Source organism: Anarhichas minor, unplaced genomic scaffold, assembly GCF_050575085.1.
Source record: "Anarhichas minor isolate MPS153535 unplaced genomic scaffold, ASM5057508v1 ptg000071l, whole genome shotgun sequence".
Taxonomy (NCBI): domain Eukaryota; kingdom Metazoa; phylum Chordata; class Actinopteri; order Perciformes; family Anarhichadidae; genus Anarhichas; species Anarhichas minor.
In genome coordinates this window covers 1130758-1151992 of record NW_027466517.1, presented here as the reverse complement: position 1 = coordinate 1151992, position 21235 = coordinate 1130758, and the positions used below count along the sequence as shown (strand labels likewise).

Below are 21235 nucleotides of genomic sequence, written 5' to 3'. Positions count from 1 at the left end.
TGATTGATTTATTACACAGTCTCTTCCTTGGTCATCTTTACAGCATCTAACCGTAACATGTTACACTTTGCTCTTGTGGCAGTGTTTCAGAGCGTCTTTCAGTGCTGCCAGCACCATGTCAACATTGGCCTTGCTGCTGTTACATCCCATTAGTCCAACACGCAGCACCTAAGAGGACAAAAAACAACCGGGATTTAGGCTACACAGGACTTCAGTGACTTGGAGGGAATAGTCAAGTAGAAACAAATTATTATGCAAATAATCTTTACGAATTTTTCTCTTACCAAGCCAACTGATGGTCCAAGCCCTCCGGAAATCTCTAAATTATGTGTTTTCATGATGTAGGTTGTGATCTCTTTCCAGTCATATCCATGAGGAGCAACAATAGTGGTAACCGTGGGGAGCCTTGCTTTCTGTAACAACCATTTAAGTCAGTAATAGTAACATGTTTCCCTTTTTATAATTATTTGTAGATTATATAATAAAATGAAATGGGAGTGTTGAAACTTGAAACTCACTTTTTCTTTGACAAAAAGTTTGAGTCCCATGCTTTCTAGGCCAGTGTGGAAATACTCTGCTGCTTTCTGATGTCTTTCCCATGAATTCTCCAGGCCCTGAGAGTAACAGAACAAGGCATAAAAACAGACAAAATATAGTACAGCTGAGGTGTTAATAACTCATATTTTCATTTTATACATATTCATTTTCAGGGTTTACTACACAATGCCATGCTAGCATCTCTGTGAGGCTGTTCTTCTTAGGCACAGCGGGGCTTTGAGCTAAATGCTAACATGCATGCAATGCCAATGCTAACATGCTAATGTTATGTAGCGTTTACCATGTGCCCTTATTTGAGCATGGCAACTTTTGCTATTTAGAACTGTGCTTTCATAGAGTGCGTCTCAAGGCAACAGCTAGCTAGCTGTTCTGACTATTTATAATTGGCACAGAGTTGGAATGGTATATTTTTGTGTCACTGTACAACCTGCACAGTGGCTATCTGAAAAGAACTGTTGAAGCTCCGACAGATACAAAATCCAAATATTTCACTCGAACACGTCCCACCTCCTCAACAAGGACCGCCAGACTCTCCCTCAGGGAATAGAAAGCAGTGACTGGACCTGTGTGGTGATATCTATAGAGAGGAAATAGAAAAGACAGAGCAATATTCAGGAATTGTGCAATAGTGGCTAAAAATGAGAGCACCATTTAAAACTGAATCGGTTCCGTGGTGGGGGGGGCGTCTTACACTCTTGACGGCTTGCCATCACATCCCCAGTAGTTTGCAAGCCAACTCAAATCCAAGAAGAACGACACAGGCTTTGTCCTGCGGTTGAATATTTTCTGGCTGTGGACAGATAAAACCTTAAGTACACTTTACATATACTTTAAAGTATTACTTGTTTGTACATTTCTCACCATGCTCTTTCACTGAAGGAGATGGGCGCTGTACCCGGAGGGGCATTCAAAACCTTTTGGGAGCCTGTGTATAGGATGTCTATCCCTGAAAATACAAACATCCACAGAAGAAAAAATAAATAAATCAATATTTGTGTCACCAAAATAGATAATAAAACAATAAAATGGTTTCATCAGTCGCCCCAGAGAGACTGGGAACATGTAGCAGGATTTAATACTAAACCTAGCTGGTCCATGCACAGAGGGGCCCCTCCAACTGACGCCACGGAGTCGACGAGAAACAAGCAGTTATACCTGTAGGAACAAACCGTAACATTATCTGCCCTTATTATCATTACAGATGTGATGATGACTGAGGCGCGAGCGCCGCATCTTACTTATGGCACAGCTGTCCGATGCCATCTAAAGGATGCAGGACTCCCGTAGAAGACTCTCCATGTGCGAGGAAGAACACCACTGGTCGGTGTTTTGATAAGGCCTGTGATGAGATAACAGTATGATCGCACGGACTGAATTTATTTGAGTTACCTGATAACTGTAGAGTCAGAGTGATACCTGCTCTATTTCTTCATTAGTGAAGAAACCACCAGGGGCCGCCACGATGGTATTTACTCTGGCTCCTGTTGGGTTACCACACGTGTTGTTATGTGGCGGAATCACTTCAGAATCATTTTTATTTCATCAATTACTGCTTAGGTGTTTTTATCATTGTCAACAAACCCCTTGAAAACGAGCCACACCATTGCACTGGATGTTCCTTCATTATGATGAATGTGTACATATACATCATACTGCTGCTGTCAATCCTAGAGTGCCAAATGTGTATTATTCCACTGCTGAAAATAGTCCCCAACAAATGTACTGTTTACTCCTGTTCAGGTGCTCTTTGCTGAAAACTACAGTGCCCAGCTGTTTTTGTAGAAAATTACTGAGCCTCCTTCAAACTAAACTATATATTTAGGATCTATTTTCTTAGGATTTACATCTTCAGATGAAACCAAGGAATAGGGTGGGGAAGCCCGAAAATCTTGAGAGGTGGACTAATACCGTGTCGGTTTTGGTCTCTTCATGGGACTTCTTGACAGAAAAATAGAGAGAACCAGCAGCCTTACCTATCCTCTCAGCCATTTCTGCTGCTCTCTCTCCCCATATGCCGTTGACCGCGGTCAGCACACTCTCCCCAGACTCCACTGTGTTGAAGATGGCACACTCCATCGCGGTGTGGCCAGTGCCGCTCACAGCAAAAGTCATCTTGTTCTGAGTCTGGAACATGTACTGGATTCCACTTTTGATGTCATTCATTATCTGTGACAAATAACAAGCAAACAATTGGGGGGGAAGGTAGTTTGAATAGAAATATATTTTCTCTTTAACTCTTCCCTGTTCCTTACAATGTGTGACAGACTGAGGGCCTAACACAGGTAGCAGGCACACATGCACTGTTTTTTGAAGAAGACTTAATCAAAACGACATAGCTTGGCTGCAGTTAAGCAATTTCCAGTATTGGGAGACTTACTTGGATCTTTTACTTGAGTAAAAGTGGCAATAACATAGTGAAGAAATACTCTAACAATAGACGTCCTGCATTCAACATTTACTTAGGTAAAGATATAGAAGTATTGTCAGCTAAATGTACTTACAATATCAAAATTGGGTTTTTCAAATCTATAAAATGCATCATATTTCATTGTTTGGTTATTTGTTTTGTACCTGCAGATATAGAGTTAAAAGCACAATACTCCCCTCTGAAATGAGTGTATAAAGAAGCATAAAATGGAAATACTCAAGTAAAGTACAATAACATTAAAACTATACTTAAGTACAGTCCACAGTAAAGGCATTAAATTACTTTCCACCAATGTATGTAGATGCTACATTTTTTCTCGGCTGCATCATGCGTGTTAAACACCCGTGTTACCTCGAATATCTCTGGATGCATGTGTCCAATGACAGGATTGGCCCCAGCCTGCAAGATCCGCGGGGGAACATTGGAAGGTCCCGGTCCAAACATGTGGCGATGAGGAACCACCAACGGTTTCTGCAGGCATTTTGGTGGTGGGACGGAGACGGACGACATGTTTGCCAGCAAGCGTGACAGGCGCAGTGAAAACCACAAAAAGCCGTGGAAGCAGGTAAAAGTACAGCCTGAGCTGAGCCCCACCCCCTCCGTCTGACCAGTGAGGTCCTCAGGTCAGGAGTCTGTCACAACATTTTCTGCTTTTATCTCTGGCTTCTTCCGTCAACACATGTTGCCTTCTGTGCACAATGAGCTCAGGCAGCTGGAAACATTTTAAAGATAAGGGAAGTCACCCATCATGTCCTCAAATGTTAATCATTGACCACAGACTCTCGCTTAACCATTATACTGCTGTGCTTGACGTCTTTTCCACAAACTTACAAGAGCTCTTGTTACCCTCCATTTTAAATCAGTTCATTTTAAGTTCTAATAAATTACAGTTTGTAAGATTGATAGATTTTACCTATATATATATATATATATATATACATATATATAATGTATATATATTTGAACTTGTTACATGAGCTCAAACAATGTTGGAAAGTCTGAAGAAGTCTAGTAAAAGTAACAGATTTAAGGTTATGAACAGTAATGCATTTTTACCATCTTCACCAGGAGATTATGTATTCGGTTGTGAGTGTGTGAGCGTCTCTGCGTGCGTCTTTCTGTCTGCAGCTAATCTCTCATACTACTGGACCCATCAGCCTAATATTTGTTGTGCTCATTTATGACCGTATTCACACTTTCAAAAATAAAATGTATTGCCAGTTTTATACTGTCATTGATTGCTGACTCCTCACTATTCGTAACCACTCAATCTATAAGGAGGCGTATGCATGTAATGTATATATACACATGAACATTCTGTGTTGCAATGTGAACTCCATTGAAAGCTTTTATTTAAATTAGAAGGTATGGCCCTGAATTAAATGTTACATCTCACTTATCTAGAAGCCAAAAGATGTAACTGTGTGCTCTGTGTGATTTGGAAGAAGTAGAAAGAGAGTCCTATTTTTTGTAAAAATGCCGTGTCAAATCCCTGAAATATTCTGGTTTACAGATAATCAAAAATTGGAATGATTGAGTGTGCTACATTTGTCTCAAAGGCCTGAAAAAGAAGGCACTGTTTAATTAGTGTTCATCTATTTATTTTCTACTTCTTTGTCAGTGTTCCCAGTTTTATTACAAATGCAAATTGTGATGTTCAAATGTTCAGGCAATAAAATCAAACAAAAAGCATGTATAAGTTGCGAGAGAGATGACGAAAAACAACATGGGTGCGCTTTTTACGGACTTAGACGACACAATGATTTCGATAAGTTGAGGTTTATTACGGCTCGTTGTTATTGTGCTTCACAGTTGGGCTTCACTTTTCCTCGGAGGGACGAAGAGATGCTTCCCCATAGGCTGGGGGCAGAAGGAGCCCTCTCTGTACACCAGCTGCCCCCTGACTATGGTTGCACACACCACTCCTCGCAGTGTGACGCCGAGGTAAGGAGTTAGCTGCGCACACACACACGATCATAAGCTCAGTCACAATAAAAACATGCTCCTTACATCATTCGTGTAATTAATGTAGCTCACCTTGTTTTTATGATGTATGCTTGCTTCTTTAATCTGTGAAGAAAATTAAATGAATACAATGAAAGCAAGCTCTTCTCCGTCCCAAATATGGAAGCAGATTTAATACCGACCTCAAATTCTCTCTCTGGGTCCCATACGACCAGGTCGGCATCATAGCCGGGGGCCAGGTGGCCCTTCTGGTTGTGAAGGCTACTCAGCTGGGCTGTTCGCCGGCAGAGGAGTCTCACCACATCAGACAGCTGAAAGCCTCTCTTACTGGCTGAACTCCAGAACAGAGGCAAACCTGCGAATGGTTAAAAAAAAAAAATGGTTGAAAAGATTGACAGGCCTGTTGAGAATTGTGTTGACACCCTCAAATATTTTGAGGTTTGTCTCCTGCGTTCGTGAATTATTTCAAAGTAAACATTGTGGATTGTCAGACTTTGACCTCCCTCTCAATGTGTCCCAACAGTAAATAATTGTTCGGTCCTCTAAAGCTGCCACTCGGCTCTTGTTTACCTCCCTGTGAACTTCGCCCGGTGTGGGTGATTGTCAGATGCATTATGGGTGGGAGGAGACACGGAGGGAGGGAGCAATTCCCTGTAATATCGCACAGGCCAGGTTTAAGTGGCGAATTTTAGCCAGTGCCTCTTTCAGGCTTCAACAGCAGAGAGGATTTGTCGTGTAGAGACAAATCCTGGAGCTGCTCCGTAGACGGGGAATAATGTGAGATGAGCTGCCACGGAAAACTTGGGTGCGTTATCCGATTCACGGCTCAAAGCCTTGTATTCGGATATCAAGACACTCACTGGAATGTCAATTCACAAACAAAATCTATCTGTGGTAGAGTATGTTAGTGTCACGTGACGTCGCTCATATCACTCCCCAGTAAAAAGGAATCATTCAGTGGATTAATTCGGTGTGTGTGGGACACCGATGAGTCGATGACCTTTGACACAATTTTGAGACTGAGCATGATGATGTCACATCAAACATACCTCCCACGAGTTGGGTTAGGTAACCTAAGTTGTGAAATTTTCTAAAACTTTTTTGCTTTTTAGTGAGCTGAATCTGCTGCATGATTGCAACTCGGTTGCAGGGAAACTAATTGTAAAGAAAGCGCTGACATATTATTGCCTTATAACGTTCATATAGCGTACAGGGAAATTAGCTGTACACCAAAACTGTTTATTCTGCCCAAGCTTCAGACATGTTTAACTCTGCTGTACAGTTAGGCATTTTATAATAGCCGTATATATGGGGATTGAGTCACTTTTTAAGTTTTTTTATTAGCAGCCGGTTTAGTTTTGATGGTTAAAAAAATATTGTGTGTGTGTGTAATCGTTGTCACTAGTTCATACCAAATTGTAGAGAAGAAATTCCCCCCCAAGCTTCAGTGAAGTCTCCGTTGTCTAGCTTCTTCAGGTCTGGGGTGCAGGGGGAGTGATCCGACACCACCATGTCGATCTGCCCGGCTTTCAGCGCGGACCACAACTGCTCCTGTGGGGAAATAAATCAATCATCTGCGACGGATCAAAGAATAATAAAGCCCAGTTTTACGTTTAGGCTCACTCTGAAAACAGTCAGACTTTTCATCTACTGTGCATCCTCTTCTGTTCACCTGGTTGACAGATCCTCTGATGGGGGGGCAGCACTTGAATTGCGTGGCCCCCGCAGGTATGTTCTCGGCACACAGGCTGAGGTAGTGGTGGGTGGTCTCCACCGTCAGGGGGGCTCCGGCCTGCCGCGCCTCCTGGATCAGCTCCAGTGGCTTAGCAGAGGACAAGTGAACGATATGGCACCGCACCCTGGAGCAGAGAGTTAGCTCAGTGTGGCATCAATGCTACAATTACAAGAACAAATGCTATCCAGAGGGATCCTCTATGATATCATGGTCATCTGCCACCACGCTGATGTTCTTACTGGTACTGGAGGCAGAGCTCTGCGACGGTGCGAATGGCCTCCATCTCCATGACATCTGGTCTGGACTGCAGAAAGGTGGAGTACTGACAAGGGTCTAGTGGTGTAGGCAGGGGTATGGAGTTTAGATATATCAATACTGGGAACCTTAATGTATGGATTAGCAGTTGGAGCTTAATTAAAGGTAATGTTTATCAGCCCAAAAAGTAAAGTAATCGCATTTTCGGATGTTCTAGCTGAGTGCACTTTAAAATGATTGTTACCGCCATTCTCCTGTGTTGTCTGCTCAACGTCCCTCTCTGCATGAAACTAAAGGGAGACAAAGCAGACGACACTTCAGTGACGTTACCACACTTTATTTGGGCATGTTACGGAAGGTGCTGCGGGGGGGGGGGGTAAATTACCAGCAGGACACTTCCTGTGCCTTGCAGCTGCGCCATCGCTGCGTGTAGATCCCGGTCCGTCACGTGGGGGAACTCCTCCACCCCGCTGTGGATGAGGAAACACTTGAAGCCAGCCACTCCCGCCTGGATCATGGGCCGAAGCTCCAGCTGCAAAGGAGACACCCGTCGTTTGGTGTTTTTATCGCAATATCAGCGCAGTCCGGCTGAGAATGTATTTTTTATTTTTTTGTACCCGAGCCGCTCCACCACCGTACCTGATTGCCAGGAATTACGCCTCCCCAGAAGGCCGTGTCCACAAAACACTTCCCTGTCGCCTCTAGCAGTTTCTCGTGGAAATTTCCAACCGTGGTAGTTGGAGGGATGCTGTTTCTGTGGGAATTTTAAACAAAAAGAGAAAAAAAAAAACACAAATGTAACTCTCAAATGTACTAATATTACCAGACATAATAACTTATGCTACTGTATGAAGGCAAATCACTGTCACTCAAATCCGAGAGCGCAAAGCAAATAGCGTATTTTACTTTGACGAGTGCTTTTAAATCACTCCGCCAGCAAAATTCGCTCGAGAAACTTTAACCTAGTTTTTCTTTTTGACAGTAAGTGGGTGGACCCAGTCTCCATTGCATCTCTACATCTAATTGGTTACAATCCTCTCTTTGGATAGACCAGATATTTTCCTCATTCTTAAGCAGGATTGGTCAAGTAGGGGTGCAAGAGAGAAGCAACCGATTCCTAGCAAATCATCCCTGTAGACGATGTCAAAAAAATATCTAGCAGCACTAAAGGGTCGGCTTCCACAGTCTGCAGCTGGGACTGCTGCGCGAGGCTACTGTGAGACTGACCGCCTGTGAGTGCTTTGGAGGGGCTCAGGCAGCACCCGCTGCTGGTTGAGGACAGTAACTGCAGAACGATATGTGCTTCACGTCAGAGTCTCCAAAACAGCACAAAAGTCTTCAATAACACTTGAAAAAGTCGCTAGATTTGTCGCTAGTTGCTTTTGACGAAGAAAGTCGCCAAGGGGATTTGGAAACTCGACAGATTTAGCGAGAAAGTTGTCAATTTGGCAACACTGGGCTGGCCAACATCAACGATACTGTGCAAGGCAGAAGCAGTAGACCAGAAGCGATCACACTCCTGTGACCAATCCTGCTTTAGACAGAGGTTAGGACCTCCCACCTCATTGGCATACAGACACATAAATAAATAAATGAATAAATGTAGGTGAAAAGAAATGTAGAAATAAATATATGATATGTATTTCTTTATGTCCTGTTTGATTATCAACTTTTATTTATTTATCTATACATTCATTTATTTATTTCCATATTTATTTCTCTCGGATTTTGACAGTGATTTGCCTTCATAGGTTTCGATTGATTTTTGGGAGTGAGCTTACAGCGGCATGTCCACAATGGTTGTCACCCCTCCAGCTGCAGCGGCTCTGGTGGCGGTCCAGAAGCCCTCCCAGGAGGCTCGGCCTGGTTCGTTCACGTGGACGTGGCAATCGACGATGCCCGGCATCACCACGCTGTCGCCCACGTCCAACACCTGCAATCGCAACAACGCCATTGTTTGAGTGCAAATAGATGTATTAGGAGGGTTAAATCAATGCATATGGCCTTGTACAAGTACAATGGGGAAGTATCCTAAAAATGCTGAGACCAATGAGACCCGGCTTACCTCACCTCCAGAAAAGTCGCTGTCCGAGAGGATTTGATGGATCTTCCCATCCTTTATCACGATGACAGCGGGACGGACTTGGTCGCCGAGCAGCACCCTCTTACTCCTCACGGCACCAACCGTTGATCCCATCTCCATGTCTGTCTTCACCGAGAGTTAATGAGGATATAGACTCTGCTGCTACACTTCAGACTCAAACTTAGCAAGTCAGCGACCTCGAGGCACCACCCCCTTGCTGATTTGTTGACTCATCCTGTCTGTGTTGACATGTTGAAGTTCAGATCCAGCCATGCCCGACCAGCCCCTTGCACGTGTGGAGGACAGGGGTGATATGGCCGCAGAGTGGAGGAAGTGTTCAGACATGCCAACAAATGGCATGTTAGGTTTGATCCTGAGCCTCCAGCTTGTGACACTGTGCTACCCAGCGTGTGGATCCCACATGTGAACACAGGAATCCTTCAACAATCACAGATTATACCATCGGCATAACGTGCAAGTTTACATACAGAACAAAATAACTTACTTTGGGTGCATCTGAATTACCAGCGGTGCACTATACAGCAAAATGGTGTAGGTGTTATGGGTACAAGGTACGAGGCGTGCCCCCCTCCCCCGATCTAAATATGTGCTTTTTAAAACCAATAAACCATGTCAGTGGGCATTCGCGTAAATTATCTGTTATATAAATTAGTAATACATGCCAGCATGCATACCTAAATGGCCATAATGAATTGCTAGTTATTAATTACACCTGTGTTTACAATGCAAAGACATGTCCAAGTGGCTGCTGTGAGAAGGGGCCTACACAGGCAGCTGTTCTTCTGGAGTGAACGGGGCACCCGTAGCCTACCATCAAACTCCGGTCCCCTATACTGCCAGGTATTGACGACATAAAAAAACAACAAAAAACAAACAAACAGGAAATGCTATAAAGCATGACACGTATATGATTTCTGTAATTGAATTACAGTTTTGCGAATAACTTTAGCCTCAATTCGAATAAATAACAGCCTGTATGTATGTATGTATTATATATATGTATATATATATTATAGACTGTTATTTGTTATTGAAGTTATTCAACTGAAGTGCAAAATGTGAAACGTAGTGCAATGCATGCTCTTGCAGCCTCCGAGAAGCAGGCCTGCAGATGAGCGATGATAACCTGGTTAAAAAAGAACAAAAGCAAGTATAGTACTATACTATATATACTATTATGTCTATTGGCTGTCGGTCGGAAGAGAGGGCTGTGGTTCTGATGAGCCTCTGGGGGTGAGGATGGCTAAACAGGATGCTGCTTCGCCTCAGCGGGCCTCGTCGCTCCATCCTCCTCTCCGGCGATGCGCCGCGTGCGTAATGACGCCAGGCCGTTTTGACGTGCTGCTGGCAGACAGAAGCAGCACAGCAGCCTGGATCCTCGTTATGTAACGCGTCGGATGCTGCTGCTGCAAGGCGGGGAGTAGCATAGTAGCGGGGGGGAGGGGGTGGAGGTGGAAACTGACGGACGGCAGATTTAGTGGCAAATAACGGTATGCGTGTCCTTAGTGTGTGAACGCGCAGATAGTCGGGAATAACAACGATGAAGAGTGCGTCGCTGTAGAGCGGAGTGAGCGAGCCCGTCTGGGCATCAGTGTCCCATATACCCCTAAAAGCGCACTGTCTGGAGCTTGCGGTAGCCGCACTACTTTTTTATCTTTTTGTTTTTCTTTTTAGCCGACCAGAGTCGCGTCTCTGTTTCAATCCGTCTCCTACACCAGCGGGAATAAACCAATGCGGCTTTGCTTTGGAGAGGAAACGCGTTCGTATTTTGTTCCCCGTCGCACCGGTTCAATCCAACAGCCGGCTGCGCTGCAGCACAAACAATGGCGGGTCCCGAGCAGTCCCAGCAGCAGCAGCAGGTGGAGGAGAAGGCCGAGCAGCTAGATGATGCCGAGATGGCCCTGCAAGGCATTAACCTGCTGCTCAACAACGGCTTCAAAGAGAGCGACGAGCTCTTCAGGAGATACAGGTAGTCATTTCATGCCATGATGATTTGTTGCAGTATAATGCATGCCTAACCCTCTTACTATCAGCAAGGTATTACTCCAAGAATAAAGTCACAAGCGGTTAAAACATCACAGTGAAATCGAGAACACCGGGTACAGCATGTTCTACTGCTATACAAAGAGTGAAAACAGTGCCCCACATAATTAACAGTGTCATTCAAACACATTACTAATTAGGCTATGCGGTTCCAAATGCATGTTATCAGTGAGTGAGGCTTTAAGGCCTCCAGCTGTCAGTCTTAACATTGTCACACCCCTTTCTGATTGAACATTTTCATCATGGAGACAAGCCCAGCCACTGTTAACATGTTTTTTTTTTTTTTTAAGTATATGTTTTGGGGGCATTTTGCCTTTCAGAAAAACTCACACAAAGAACAGATGGTGAATAGTGGGAGATGGACGCTCCACGTCAAACGAACACATAGTAGTAGACGTGACAGCTGAGCACTGGGATTGCTGGCTGCACCTGCTCCTGAGCACGCTCTGTCCGCGCTCGCTGGGAAAAAAAAGTCACCAGCCTTTCAGTTCTGCATGTTATTCATTCTCTTTGGCCTGACAGTGAATGCATCTCTCTCCTTCCCTATTCTCCGTGTAGGACCCAGAGCCCGCTGATGAGCTTCGGGGCCAGTTTCGTCAGTTTCCTGGTGAGTTTCATCTCAGCTGGTGATAAATAGGATTATTAGGGGAGAGCCCCCCCCTCCCAGTATCACCTGAAATAACCCAACCTGTCAAATTGAACGCTCACTGTTGTCACCACTGGCCTCCTCTCCTCTGCGTTTCCGTCCATTAACATAATGGATGAATCTCTCTCTCAAGAACAGCCACGCTCTTGCAGAGAAGCACATTTACTGTAACGCTGCATCCATCGCTGATGGGAGAGGGAGATTCTTCATGCTGTGATGGTCACACGCACACACACACACACGCACACACACACGCTCACACACACACACACACACACACACACACACACACACACACACACAGACACACACACACACACCATGAAGCTAAAGATGATGTCATCCTCTGTCCCCCAGATACTAAATGGCCCTGAAGGCATCTGACCCTCCTGGTGGGCATTCATACATGTAACATAAGTGGAGAGAATGCCGCAGTTATGCAAGAAAATGTCAAAACGTGAAACCACAAATGTCAGTTGAATCTCACTACATTTGTCTGCTTCATTATTTCCTCACTCGTTTCAAGCTGATCTTAAGAGGTTTCAGCTACAACGGAGTGAAGATTTTCGGATTGTGCTGGCTGTGTGGCGTCTTCAAACCTCCAGCTGCACAGATGTCTCCGTGTTCCTGCGCTCACTGTCACGCAGAAAGGGCCCTTTGTCCTTTTCAACACTGTTACATAACACTCCTTCCCTCGTATTACAAGACGGTTTCTGTTTGTAATCCAGCTTGAGCGCAACAAACAATGCATTGGAGCTTTTTTTCTTTTTCTTTTTAAGATGTGTTAAGAGCAAAACGTTGTGACTGCTTTGCGTTGCAGAACGCCATGATGACATTTGAGGAGGAGAAGATGCAGACGGCCTGTGACGACCTGAGGACCACCGAGAAGCTGTGTGAGAGCGACAGCGCCGGAGTCATAGAGACAATCAGGAACAAGATTAAAAAAAGTGTGAGTACAACACTATGGATATTTAATTTAAAAAATCAAATCAAATTATATACACTCACCAGCCACTTTATTAGGCACACCTGTTCAATTGCTTGTTAACACAAATATCTAATCAGCCAATCACATGGCAGCATCTCAATGCATTTAGGCATCTAGACGTGGTGAAGACGACTTGCTGAAGTTCAAAGCGAGCATCAGAATGGGGAAGAAAGGGGACTTAAGTGACTTTGAACGTGGCATGGTTGTTGGTGGGGGCTGGTCTGAGTATTTCAAAAACTGCTGATCTACTGTGATTTTCACACACAACCATCTCTAGGGTTTACAGAGAATCGTCCGAAAAAGAGAAAATATCCAGTGAGCGGCAGTTGTGTGGACGAAAATGCCTTGTTGATGTCAGAGGTCAGAGGAGAATGGGCAGAGTGGTTGGAGATGATAGAAAGGCAACAGTAACTCAAATAACCACTCGTTACAACCAAGGTATGCAGAACACCATCTCTGAACGCACAACACGTGGAACCTTGAAGCAGATGGGCGACAGCAGCAGAAGACCACACCGGGTGCCACTCCTGTCAGCTAAGAACAGGGAACTGAGGCTACAGGCTCACAGGCTCACTAAAATAATAATAGAAGATTGGAAAAACATTGCCTGGTCTGATGAGTCTCGATTTCAGCTGCGACATTCAGATGGTAGGGTCAGAATTTGGTGTAAACAACATGAAAGCATGGATCCATCCTGCCTTGTGTGTTCAGGCTGCTGGTGGTGGTGTAATGGTGTGGGGGATATTTTCTTGGCACACTTTGGGCCCCTTAGTACCAATCGAGCATCGTTTAAACGCCACGGCCCACCTGAGTATTGTTGCTGCCCATGTCCATCCCTTTATGACCACAGTGTTCTACCCATCTTCTGATGGCTACTTCCAGCAGGATGATGCACCATGTCACAAAGCTCAAATCATCTCAGACTGGTTTCTTGAACATGACAATGAGTTCACTGCACTCCAATGGCCTCCACAGTCACCACATCTCAATCCAATAGAGCACCTTTGGGATGTGGTGGAACGGGAGATTAGCATCATGGATGTGCAGCCAACACATCTGCAGTAACTGCGTGATGCCATCGTGTCAATATGGACCAAAATCTGCAAGGAATAGTTTTCAACACCTTGTTGAATCTATGCTACGAAGAATTAAGGCAGTTCTGAATACAAAAGGGGGTCCAACCCGGTACTAGCAAGGTGTACCTAATAAAGTGGCCGGTGAGTGTATATATACACCTCTTAGTCGACTAGTCAAACTTATGAACACATCTCTGGTAAACACGAGACTAAAAGTGGTGCTTTTGTGTGATTCTTTGTGGAGAAACTCAGTTTCACAGATCTGTTAATTGTTCAGTAATCTGTTATTAAATTAATGAGTGTTAGTCGACTGAGAATTTTTTTAATTTGAGGACACCCCCCAACGGACTGTGGCATAAAAGACAATAATACTGCTTTTGTCAAAATCTAAGAGGCGAGAACACCAATTCACCCATATAGATTTTTTTACGTGATTTGTGTGAACAAATTCCACCATCACTATCTCCTAATATTGCCCCAGAACAGGCTGCTGTTCAGATAACGATGTTTATATCCTCGCCGTCGTGTCTAATGATGCAGTCAGCAGTGAGATCATGCCAAACCCACTCGCAGATTTACAAGTGCTTCTGTGAAATGTAATCAACAAACTGGGCGAGGAGTGTGGGGGCTGGCTAGCAGCTGCGGGTCATTCAGCATGCAGGTTATGAGTATTACCGCTGTATTGAATGTGTGTGTGTGTGTTACAGATGGACTCCCAGAGGTCGGGTGTTGTGGTCGTGGACCGCCTACAGAGACAGATTATTGTTGCCGACTGTCAGGTGTACCTCGCCGTGCTCTCTTTCGTCAAGCAGGAGCTTTCAGGTACAAAGAGTGACCATGTCATCATGTCGGTGTGTGCCTGAAGGACTGACTGCATGTAGACCATAGACTGTATATTCATTAGTGTGAATGGTATAACTCAAGAACAGGACATTATAAAGACGTCATATTACAGTTAACAGTGTAGAGCACTTTACCTGGTTTTATTTAGGAGCATGCTCAGAAATGTTAATGAGGATTAACTGAGTTAACGGAATAATATCGTTACTGCTGAGGTGCTTTGTGAAGTCAGGTGTGTAAGCATAAAATATTAGTTTGTGAATTTTTGTGCTGACAAGTTTAGTTGATCAGTCAAGCGACTTAATATATTATTATAATATTAATACATTATTATTTGTTCTAAAGCTCAGGAACTTTATTGATACACATTGTTGGTTTGCTCAAAAAGTTCCTACTACACTAACTTTGTAATGATCCATGTTGTCATATAGTTGTAGTGAAGTTGAACTGATAATATTTCCCTCTGAACTGTGACATGAAAAGAAAAGACTCAAGTGTAGTAGAAATACCTCAAATTTGTACCTAAAGTACTTGAATACATGTAGTATTCCACCACTAGTTGGCATGCTAACATTCGCTAATTAGCAATGATAAAAAAGTGAATAGATCACCAAAGTTAATGCTAATTCATCCTGAGGGGAACATGAAGATCTGATACAAACTTCATAGAGTTGCTGAGATATTTTGGTCAGCGCACCACTGCTAGTGAGGTTAAAAAACAAAATCAACAGACTAACTGATCATGAATATGCATATTAGCTGCAGAGATGAATTAATGACCTTCTTACGTATCCACTAACAGCTTACATCAAAGGAGGCTGGATTCTACGTAAGGCGTGGAAAATGTACAACAAGTGCCACAGTGACATCAGCCAGCTGCAGGAGGCCTGCCAGCGGAGGCCCTCGGTCCACCAGGAGTCCCCCCCGACGGACAACGCCAACCACAACACGCCGGAGGAGAACTGCGTGACGGCCGAGGCCCTGGACCGGCTCAAGGGCTCAGTCAGCTTCGGCTACGGCCTCTTCCACCTGTGCATCTCCATGGTGCCGCCACACCTGCTCAAAATCATCAACCTGCTGGGTTTCCCTGGCGACCGTCTCCAGGGCCTGTCCTCCCTCATGTATGCGAGCGAGAGCAAGGACATGAAAGCCCCGCTGGCTACGTGAGTAGGCTCCGTTGCAAGTTTTTTTTTTTTTCTGACAGAGCGAGACAGATTGCATTGGAGGAGGAGTTTGATCTGATGTGTGCCATTGCGACATAGTGACAAACCCACACATGATTAACACCCAACTCTGCATTAATGAATGCAGGTTCAGTAACTGTTGAAAACCAAGAACCCGTGACACTAGAGCGCGGGAGCTGTGAGGATGAGCAATGTCACTGGTTCTCAATGTTATTTTCTTGGAGCGCTTTAAAATGAATGCCTACTAGCAACCCGTTACACAATTTTAAAAGAACATCACTGACATTAGAGGTAATACATTTGTATACAAGAAATATATTTACTTTTTCAAAGGGCCAGTGTGTAGCATGTAGCGGCATCTATTAGCTGAAGTTGAATATAATGTTCATAACTAGGTTTTTTTTGAAAATAAGAATCGCTGTGTTTTCGTTAGCTTAGAATGGGCCCTTCATAACTACATAGGGAGCGGGTCCTCTTCACCGCCATGTTTCTACAGCAGCCCAGAACGGACAAAACCAAACACTGGTTTTTACTTGACCTAAAGGCCACCGTAGTTCTACATGCTTAAATTAAAGGAAGGGGTAAGCGGAGCAGCTGGACGCAATCTGCAACCTCACCACTAGATGCCACTAAATCCTACACACTGCTCCTTTAATCCATTGAATCCTGGCCCTCTGCAGAGCACCATCTCTAGTAACCTTCTGCTATCACTGCTATGGTGAATATTAGATTATAATAATAACTGTATATACTATTTTGCGATTAATTAAGTGATCTGGCAAACTGTAAACTAAACTTTTGGTTAAAGGTCACTCTCAGAACATTTTTATTTGTTTTTTTTACATGTGAAACACAGACCTACCTTTATTGTAATACATTATATAATGCCATTATATCATAACAGTGAACATAAATCCTCAGTGTAATACAGATGAGTTGAGCTTCAGATCCCACATTTCAGAGCGACTAAGGTGATTGTCTCCCGTTGTGCTGCCCAGGTTGGCCCTCTTGTGGTACCACACAGTAGTGCTGCCTTTTTTTGCTCTGGATGGCTCGGATACACACGAAGGGCTGCAGGAAGCCAAAGCTATTCTGCAGAGGAAGTCGGTGGTTTACCCCAACTCATCCCTCTTCATGTTCTTCAAAGGACGGGTTCACAGGCTAGAGGTAATGTGCTGCAGGCTCGGGGTTGCAAACAACCAGTGACGGATCAGCCAAACGTTAACTTTTCAAACACAAATGAGCTGGCATGATCTCTTCAATGTCTCATCAACATCCAATGTGCTCTCTCCTCTGTCCGCAGTGCCATATCAACAGTGCTTTGGCCTGTTTCCAGGACGCTTTAGAGCTCGCATCAGACCAAAGAGAGATCCAGCACGTGTGTCTCTATGAGATTGGTACGTGATCGCCCATCAGGTTAGTTGTGACATGCTGAAACCCAGCAGCGCAGGGAGGGACTCATTCTGTCTCCGTCTGCTCGTCTTTGCTTCAGGTTGGTGTAGCATGATCGAGATGAGTTTTGAAGACGCATTCAGGTCGTTCGAAAGGCTGAAGAATGAGTCGCGTTGGTCGCAGTGCTACTACGCCTACTTGACTGGAGGTAAGCCCGTCACACACCAAATGAACGTTGTTTCTACTCTGTATTTTTTATATTTTTATTATGTCCTTTTGTGTCCCCCCCCCCCCCCCCCCAGTGTGTCAGGGTGCTTCGGGCGACCTGGACGGAGCAAGCGGGGTTTTCAAAGAGGTGCAGAAGCTGTTCAAGAGAAAAAACAACCAGATAGAGCAGTTTGCTGTCAAAAGGGTGGGTTACGCTGCAGATTTAGACTTTTTTCTCTCTTTCAAAGAGTCATCCCAAGTGTGTCACAAAAGTCCCCCCCCCCCCCCCTTCCTCTGTCTGGTTTCCATCTGCAGGCTGAGAGATTGAGAAAGATCTCGCCCACCAGAGAGCTATGCATCCTTGGCGTAATTGAAGTGCTGTATCTGTGGAAGGCGCTTCCGAACTGCTCCTCGTCCAAACTGCAGATAATGTATCAGGGTAAATGTAACCTTCAGGTTTCATGGTAACATGTGCTAGCTGCAGCTGGATTCCTATGAATTTCTTTCCCCCCCGGTGTGATAATGTCCTCTTTACGCCTCTTCAGTGTTACAGAGTCTAGATGAGGGTTCGTGCAGAGGCCTGAAACACCTCCTTCTTGGTGCCATTCACAAATGTCATGGGAATATGAGGGATGCTGTTCAGGTATCAGTCTACATTCAGCACTGAATGACTTTGCGGTAAGTCGACACTTTGAATGTCACTCAGCTTGCTCTCCTGTCCATTTTACATGCGATCCAGTCCTTCCAGCTGGCGGCCAGAGATGAGTATGGACGGCAGATCAACTCATACGTTCAGCCGTACGCCGTCTACGAGCTTGGATGTATACTCCTTGCAAAACCGGAGGTCAGTCTGCTGCACGCATACAGCATTCACATTTTGATTTTGATTGTACCGATAACACATGCTCAGTTATAATCTGGTCTTTTTTTTATATCGCAATCCAGACTGTGGGAAAGGGGAGATCATTGCTACTTCAAGCCAAGGTAAAATATTTACATAGCAATCAGCTAAATTAGAACTCGTATGAATTCCCCAGATAATGTTAGAATTATATTACATATTACAAGTGACTGTCCATCTACCTATCTATCTGTCTGTCTGTCTGTCTGTCTGTCTGTCTAAAATGTTTTAGGAGGATTTTACAAACTACGACTTCGAGAACAGGCTTCATGTCCGCATCCATTCAGCCCTGGCTTCTTTGAAGGAAGTAGTGCCTCAGTGACTCCAGGAAGGGAAGCTACTATAGCTCAAGCTATGCTTTTGGCTTTTTACACCACCAAAGTTTTAAGCTATTCAAGATAACTGTATGGCGTCCCTAAACCCAGTGAGATTGTCATGAAGTGTCATCTCTGTGCATTTTGGGATGTGCTACTAGCTTAGCACAAATTAGATGGAAATGGCTAGCCTAGCTGTGGCTACCAAGTTGAAATCTATGGCTAACAACTCCAAAGCTATGATACCGGTAGATATCAGACGTGTCTTGTTAGCCAGCAAGCTAGTCCCCAACTTGTCAAGCCCACTAATGGGACAGGACTGTTGAGACAATGCATGCCACGAAGCAGTTACTGGTGAAAAAATAGCTTCAACTGCTTGTTAAACCACAAGGTTTTGCATTTCTCTTTTATGGTGTTTCATACATAGTATACCCAGTATAAATATGATATCCTTGGGGTAGTTGGAATGTGCAATTTCCTTCTATTTGGCAGAGCTAAGCTAGCTCTTTCCCCTTGCTTCCTGCCCTAGCGCTAAGCTAGGCTGAACACGTCCCTGGCCTATTTATGAACAAGATGCACAGAGGTGAAATTGATATCAATCCATGACTCTGGGCATAACAACAAAGAAGCATATCTCTCCAGATCTCTAACTGTTCCTATGAGTATTTTATTCGCACCCAAATGTATTAGCTAGCTAGTAACAATTTTCCTCATTAGCGTGTGTATATGGAGGACTTCAGTAATGCCTTTCCTTCCCTTCAGTGAGTAATCCAGCACATACAAATAATGTTTTAATGAGATTTATTAGATATATTTCCCTTAATAATAACGTTACAATGAGTAATAAAAGACACGGGTATTAGTGTTTTTCCATTCTTTAAAATGCAGATGACATTTGACCTTCAATAATAATCACATATTAAAAAGACAAGGGAAATAATTGTCAAATTTTATATTTACTTTGAGATATTCTTATAAAGGACTCCTTACTCCATTTTCCTAATTCAATTTTCAGACATTGCAAATGGGCGTTGAGTTATATCACAAAGGGGCCACGGGGCCACTTATTTTATTCACAATGGAAATAAAATTACAAACTTGTAGTCAAATGAGTTACCATGGGAATAGTCAAGTAACATTACACACAGTTACAGCTTGGCTGCTGTGAGTTAGTCATTCACATTCAAGTAGTTAGACATTATAGCAACTGAGAAATCACCACACTCCACAATGCCCTAATGATGTTTTTTTTAAATGTGAAACCACTGTGCATTGATCCTGTGCACTATGCATGGTATGGCAGGGTAAACAGAGGCTTTAAGACGATATTGAAGTCAAATATACCCGTATGTCCATCCCTGCAAATACATATATAAGGTATTATAATACAATACACTCTGTAGTGTAATGTTACCATTGAAAGGTTCTGTTAAATGTCAGCCAAATAAACATATATTACTAGTGACTTCATTTAGTAGTGTTTCAGTGATAAAAGCTTTTGAATTAGTCCATAATAGTGACAAGTTTATTTATTATTTAAAATAAGTACTTTTGCCAGTGTCATTTACAGTATGCTATTTTAGTTTGAAATCCTGTGATGGCCAGCAGGATAGACTGCAGCGTTGTGATCAAGCTGATTCAAAAGTAGGATCTTGAATTGGACAAAGAATAATATCTCTGCGATGAGAGGGATTTCAACCAGTCTTCTCTACACAGTTCCACACTGTACATCAGAATCATTCTGTTCAGGGTATTACTTTTTATCAATGAGCACTCATGCGAGCAATATAAACGAAAGGAGGGCATCTTACAGTCATTTACAGACGCTTTTAACAATAACTGTTTTTCATCCCATGTTCAAGCTTGTGGACATATAGATTCCTAAACTAAGCTGGCATCCCCTGTGGCTGTGATGGGTGTAAACCGTGGTAAATGTTGAGGTGACCACTGTGCAAGCGGTCAGTGCGGTGCAAGTGACGTAACGGTGAAATGTCAGTAACCCTAACTTTCTGTACCAAATACTTCTGTCACTGAAAGAGTTTTTCCTTTTGTAATCAGATTTTGTTGAAATTGGGGTTACGTGTCCGGATGATGGTATTCCAGTATGTCAGTGAACTCTACAATAAACTGTTCTCCATTAATCTAGCCAAAATGTGTGGTATATGTCTTTACCTCTGGGTGCTTTTTCGGTTGAAATTGCTCTATGGACATTTGATGTCGGACGTGTCAGGTTGGACGCCATAATGTGCAGGAATTCACATGGAAAACCCCATGTATTTACTAAAACCACTCTAATCTTCTACGCTTTCAACATTTTTGATATTTTTGTTGAAATTATCATTACATCCTGACAGCAATCAATTAATCAAATGCTCTGACATTACATTTTATTCCACTTTAAACTCCACTCATTTCAGAGGGTAATATACTTCTTCACTCTTTAGTTGAGATTATCAATGCAAATTATTAATTATCAAGAAATAGTGATACATCAAGATGACGATTATCGCTACAATGGTTGTGTTTATTATAGATTAACCCATAAGAACCCAAACCCATGTTTCATTAAAATAAAATGATAGGGGATATAAAACAGACT

The 21235-nt window shown here is 43.5% G+C and overlaps 3 protein-coding genes across 3 annotated transcripts; 1 reads left to right on the top strand and 2 right to left on the bottom strand.

Moving 5' to 3' along the window:
- Positions 1 to 60: 60 nt before the first annotated feature.
- Positions 61 to 3496, bottom strand: agxta (alanine--glyoxylate and serine--pyruvate aminotransferase a). Its single transcript, XM_076079349.1, has 11 exons — positions 3338 to 3496; positions 2532 to 2724; positions 1975 to 2039; positions 1797 to 1897; positions 1643 to 1713; positions 1420 to 1504; positions 1250 to 1348; positions 1066 to 1135; positions 515 to 614; positions 285 to 409; positions 61 to 168 (listed from the first exon to the last, which is right to left on the bottom strand). The coding sequence occupies exons 1-11, from the start codon at positions 3494 to 3496 to the stop codon at positions 61 to 63; spliced, it is 1176 nt and encodes a 391-aa protein (XP_075935464.1).
- Positions 3497 to 4792: 1296 nt separating this feature from the next.
- LOC142935168 (allantoinase, mitochondrial) lies at positions 4793 to 9144 on the bottom strand. Its single transcript, XM_076079347.1, has 11 exons — positions 9007 to 9144; positions 8723 to 8874; positions 7581 to 7695; positions 7327 to 7473; positions 7186 to 7231; positions 6926 to 7019; positions 6624 to 6810; positions 6364 to 6502; positions 5134 to 5306; positions 5024 to 5056; positions 4793 to 4942 (listed from the first exon to the last, which is right to left on the bottom strand). The coding sequence occupies exons 1-11, from the start codon at positions 9142 to 9144 to the stop codon at positions 4793 to 4795; spliced, it is 1374 nt and encodes a 457-aa protein (XP_075935462.1).
- Positions 9145 to 10633: 1489 nt separating this feature from the next.
- Positions 10634 to 18825, top strand: LOC142935141 (tetratricopeptide repeat protein 39C-like). The gene is made up of 14 exons (XM_076079288.1): positions 10634 to 11014; positions 11647 to 11695; positions 12555 to 12683; positions 14506 to 14620; positions 15441 to 15801; positions 16821 to 16989; positions 17126 to 17219; positions 17315 to 17422; positions 17517 to 17626; positions 17737 to 17860; positions 17967 to 18064; positions 18161 to 18265; positions 18367 to 18405; positions 18555 to 18825. The coding sequence occupies exons 1-14, from the start codon at positions 10869 to 10871 to the stop codon at positions 18642 to 18644; spliced, it is 1737 nt and encodes a 578-aa protein (XP_075935403.1). The 5' UTR covers positions 10634 to 10868; the 3' UTR covers positions 18645 to 18825.
- Positions 18826 to 21235: the final 2410 nt, after the last annotated feature.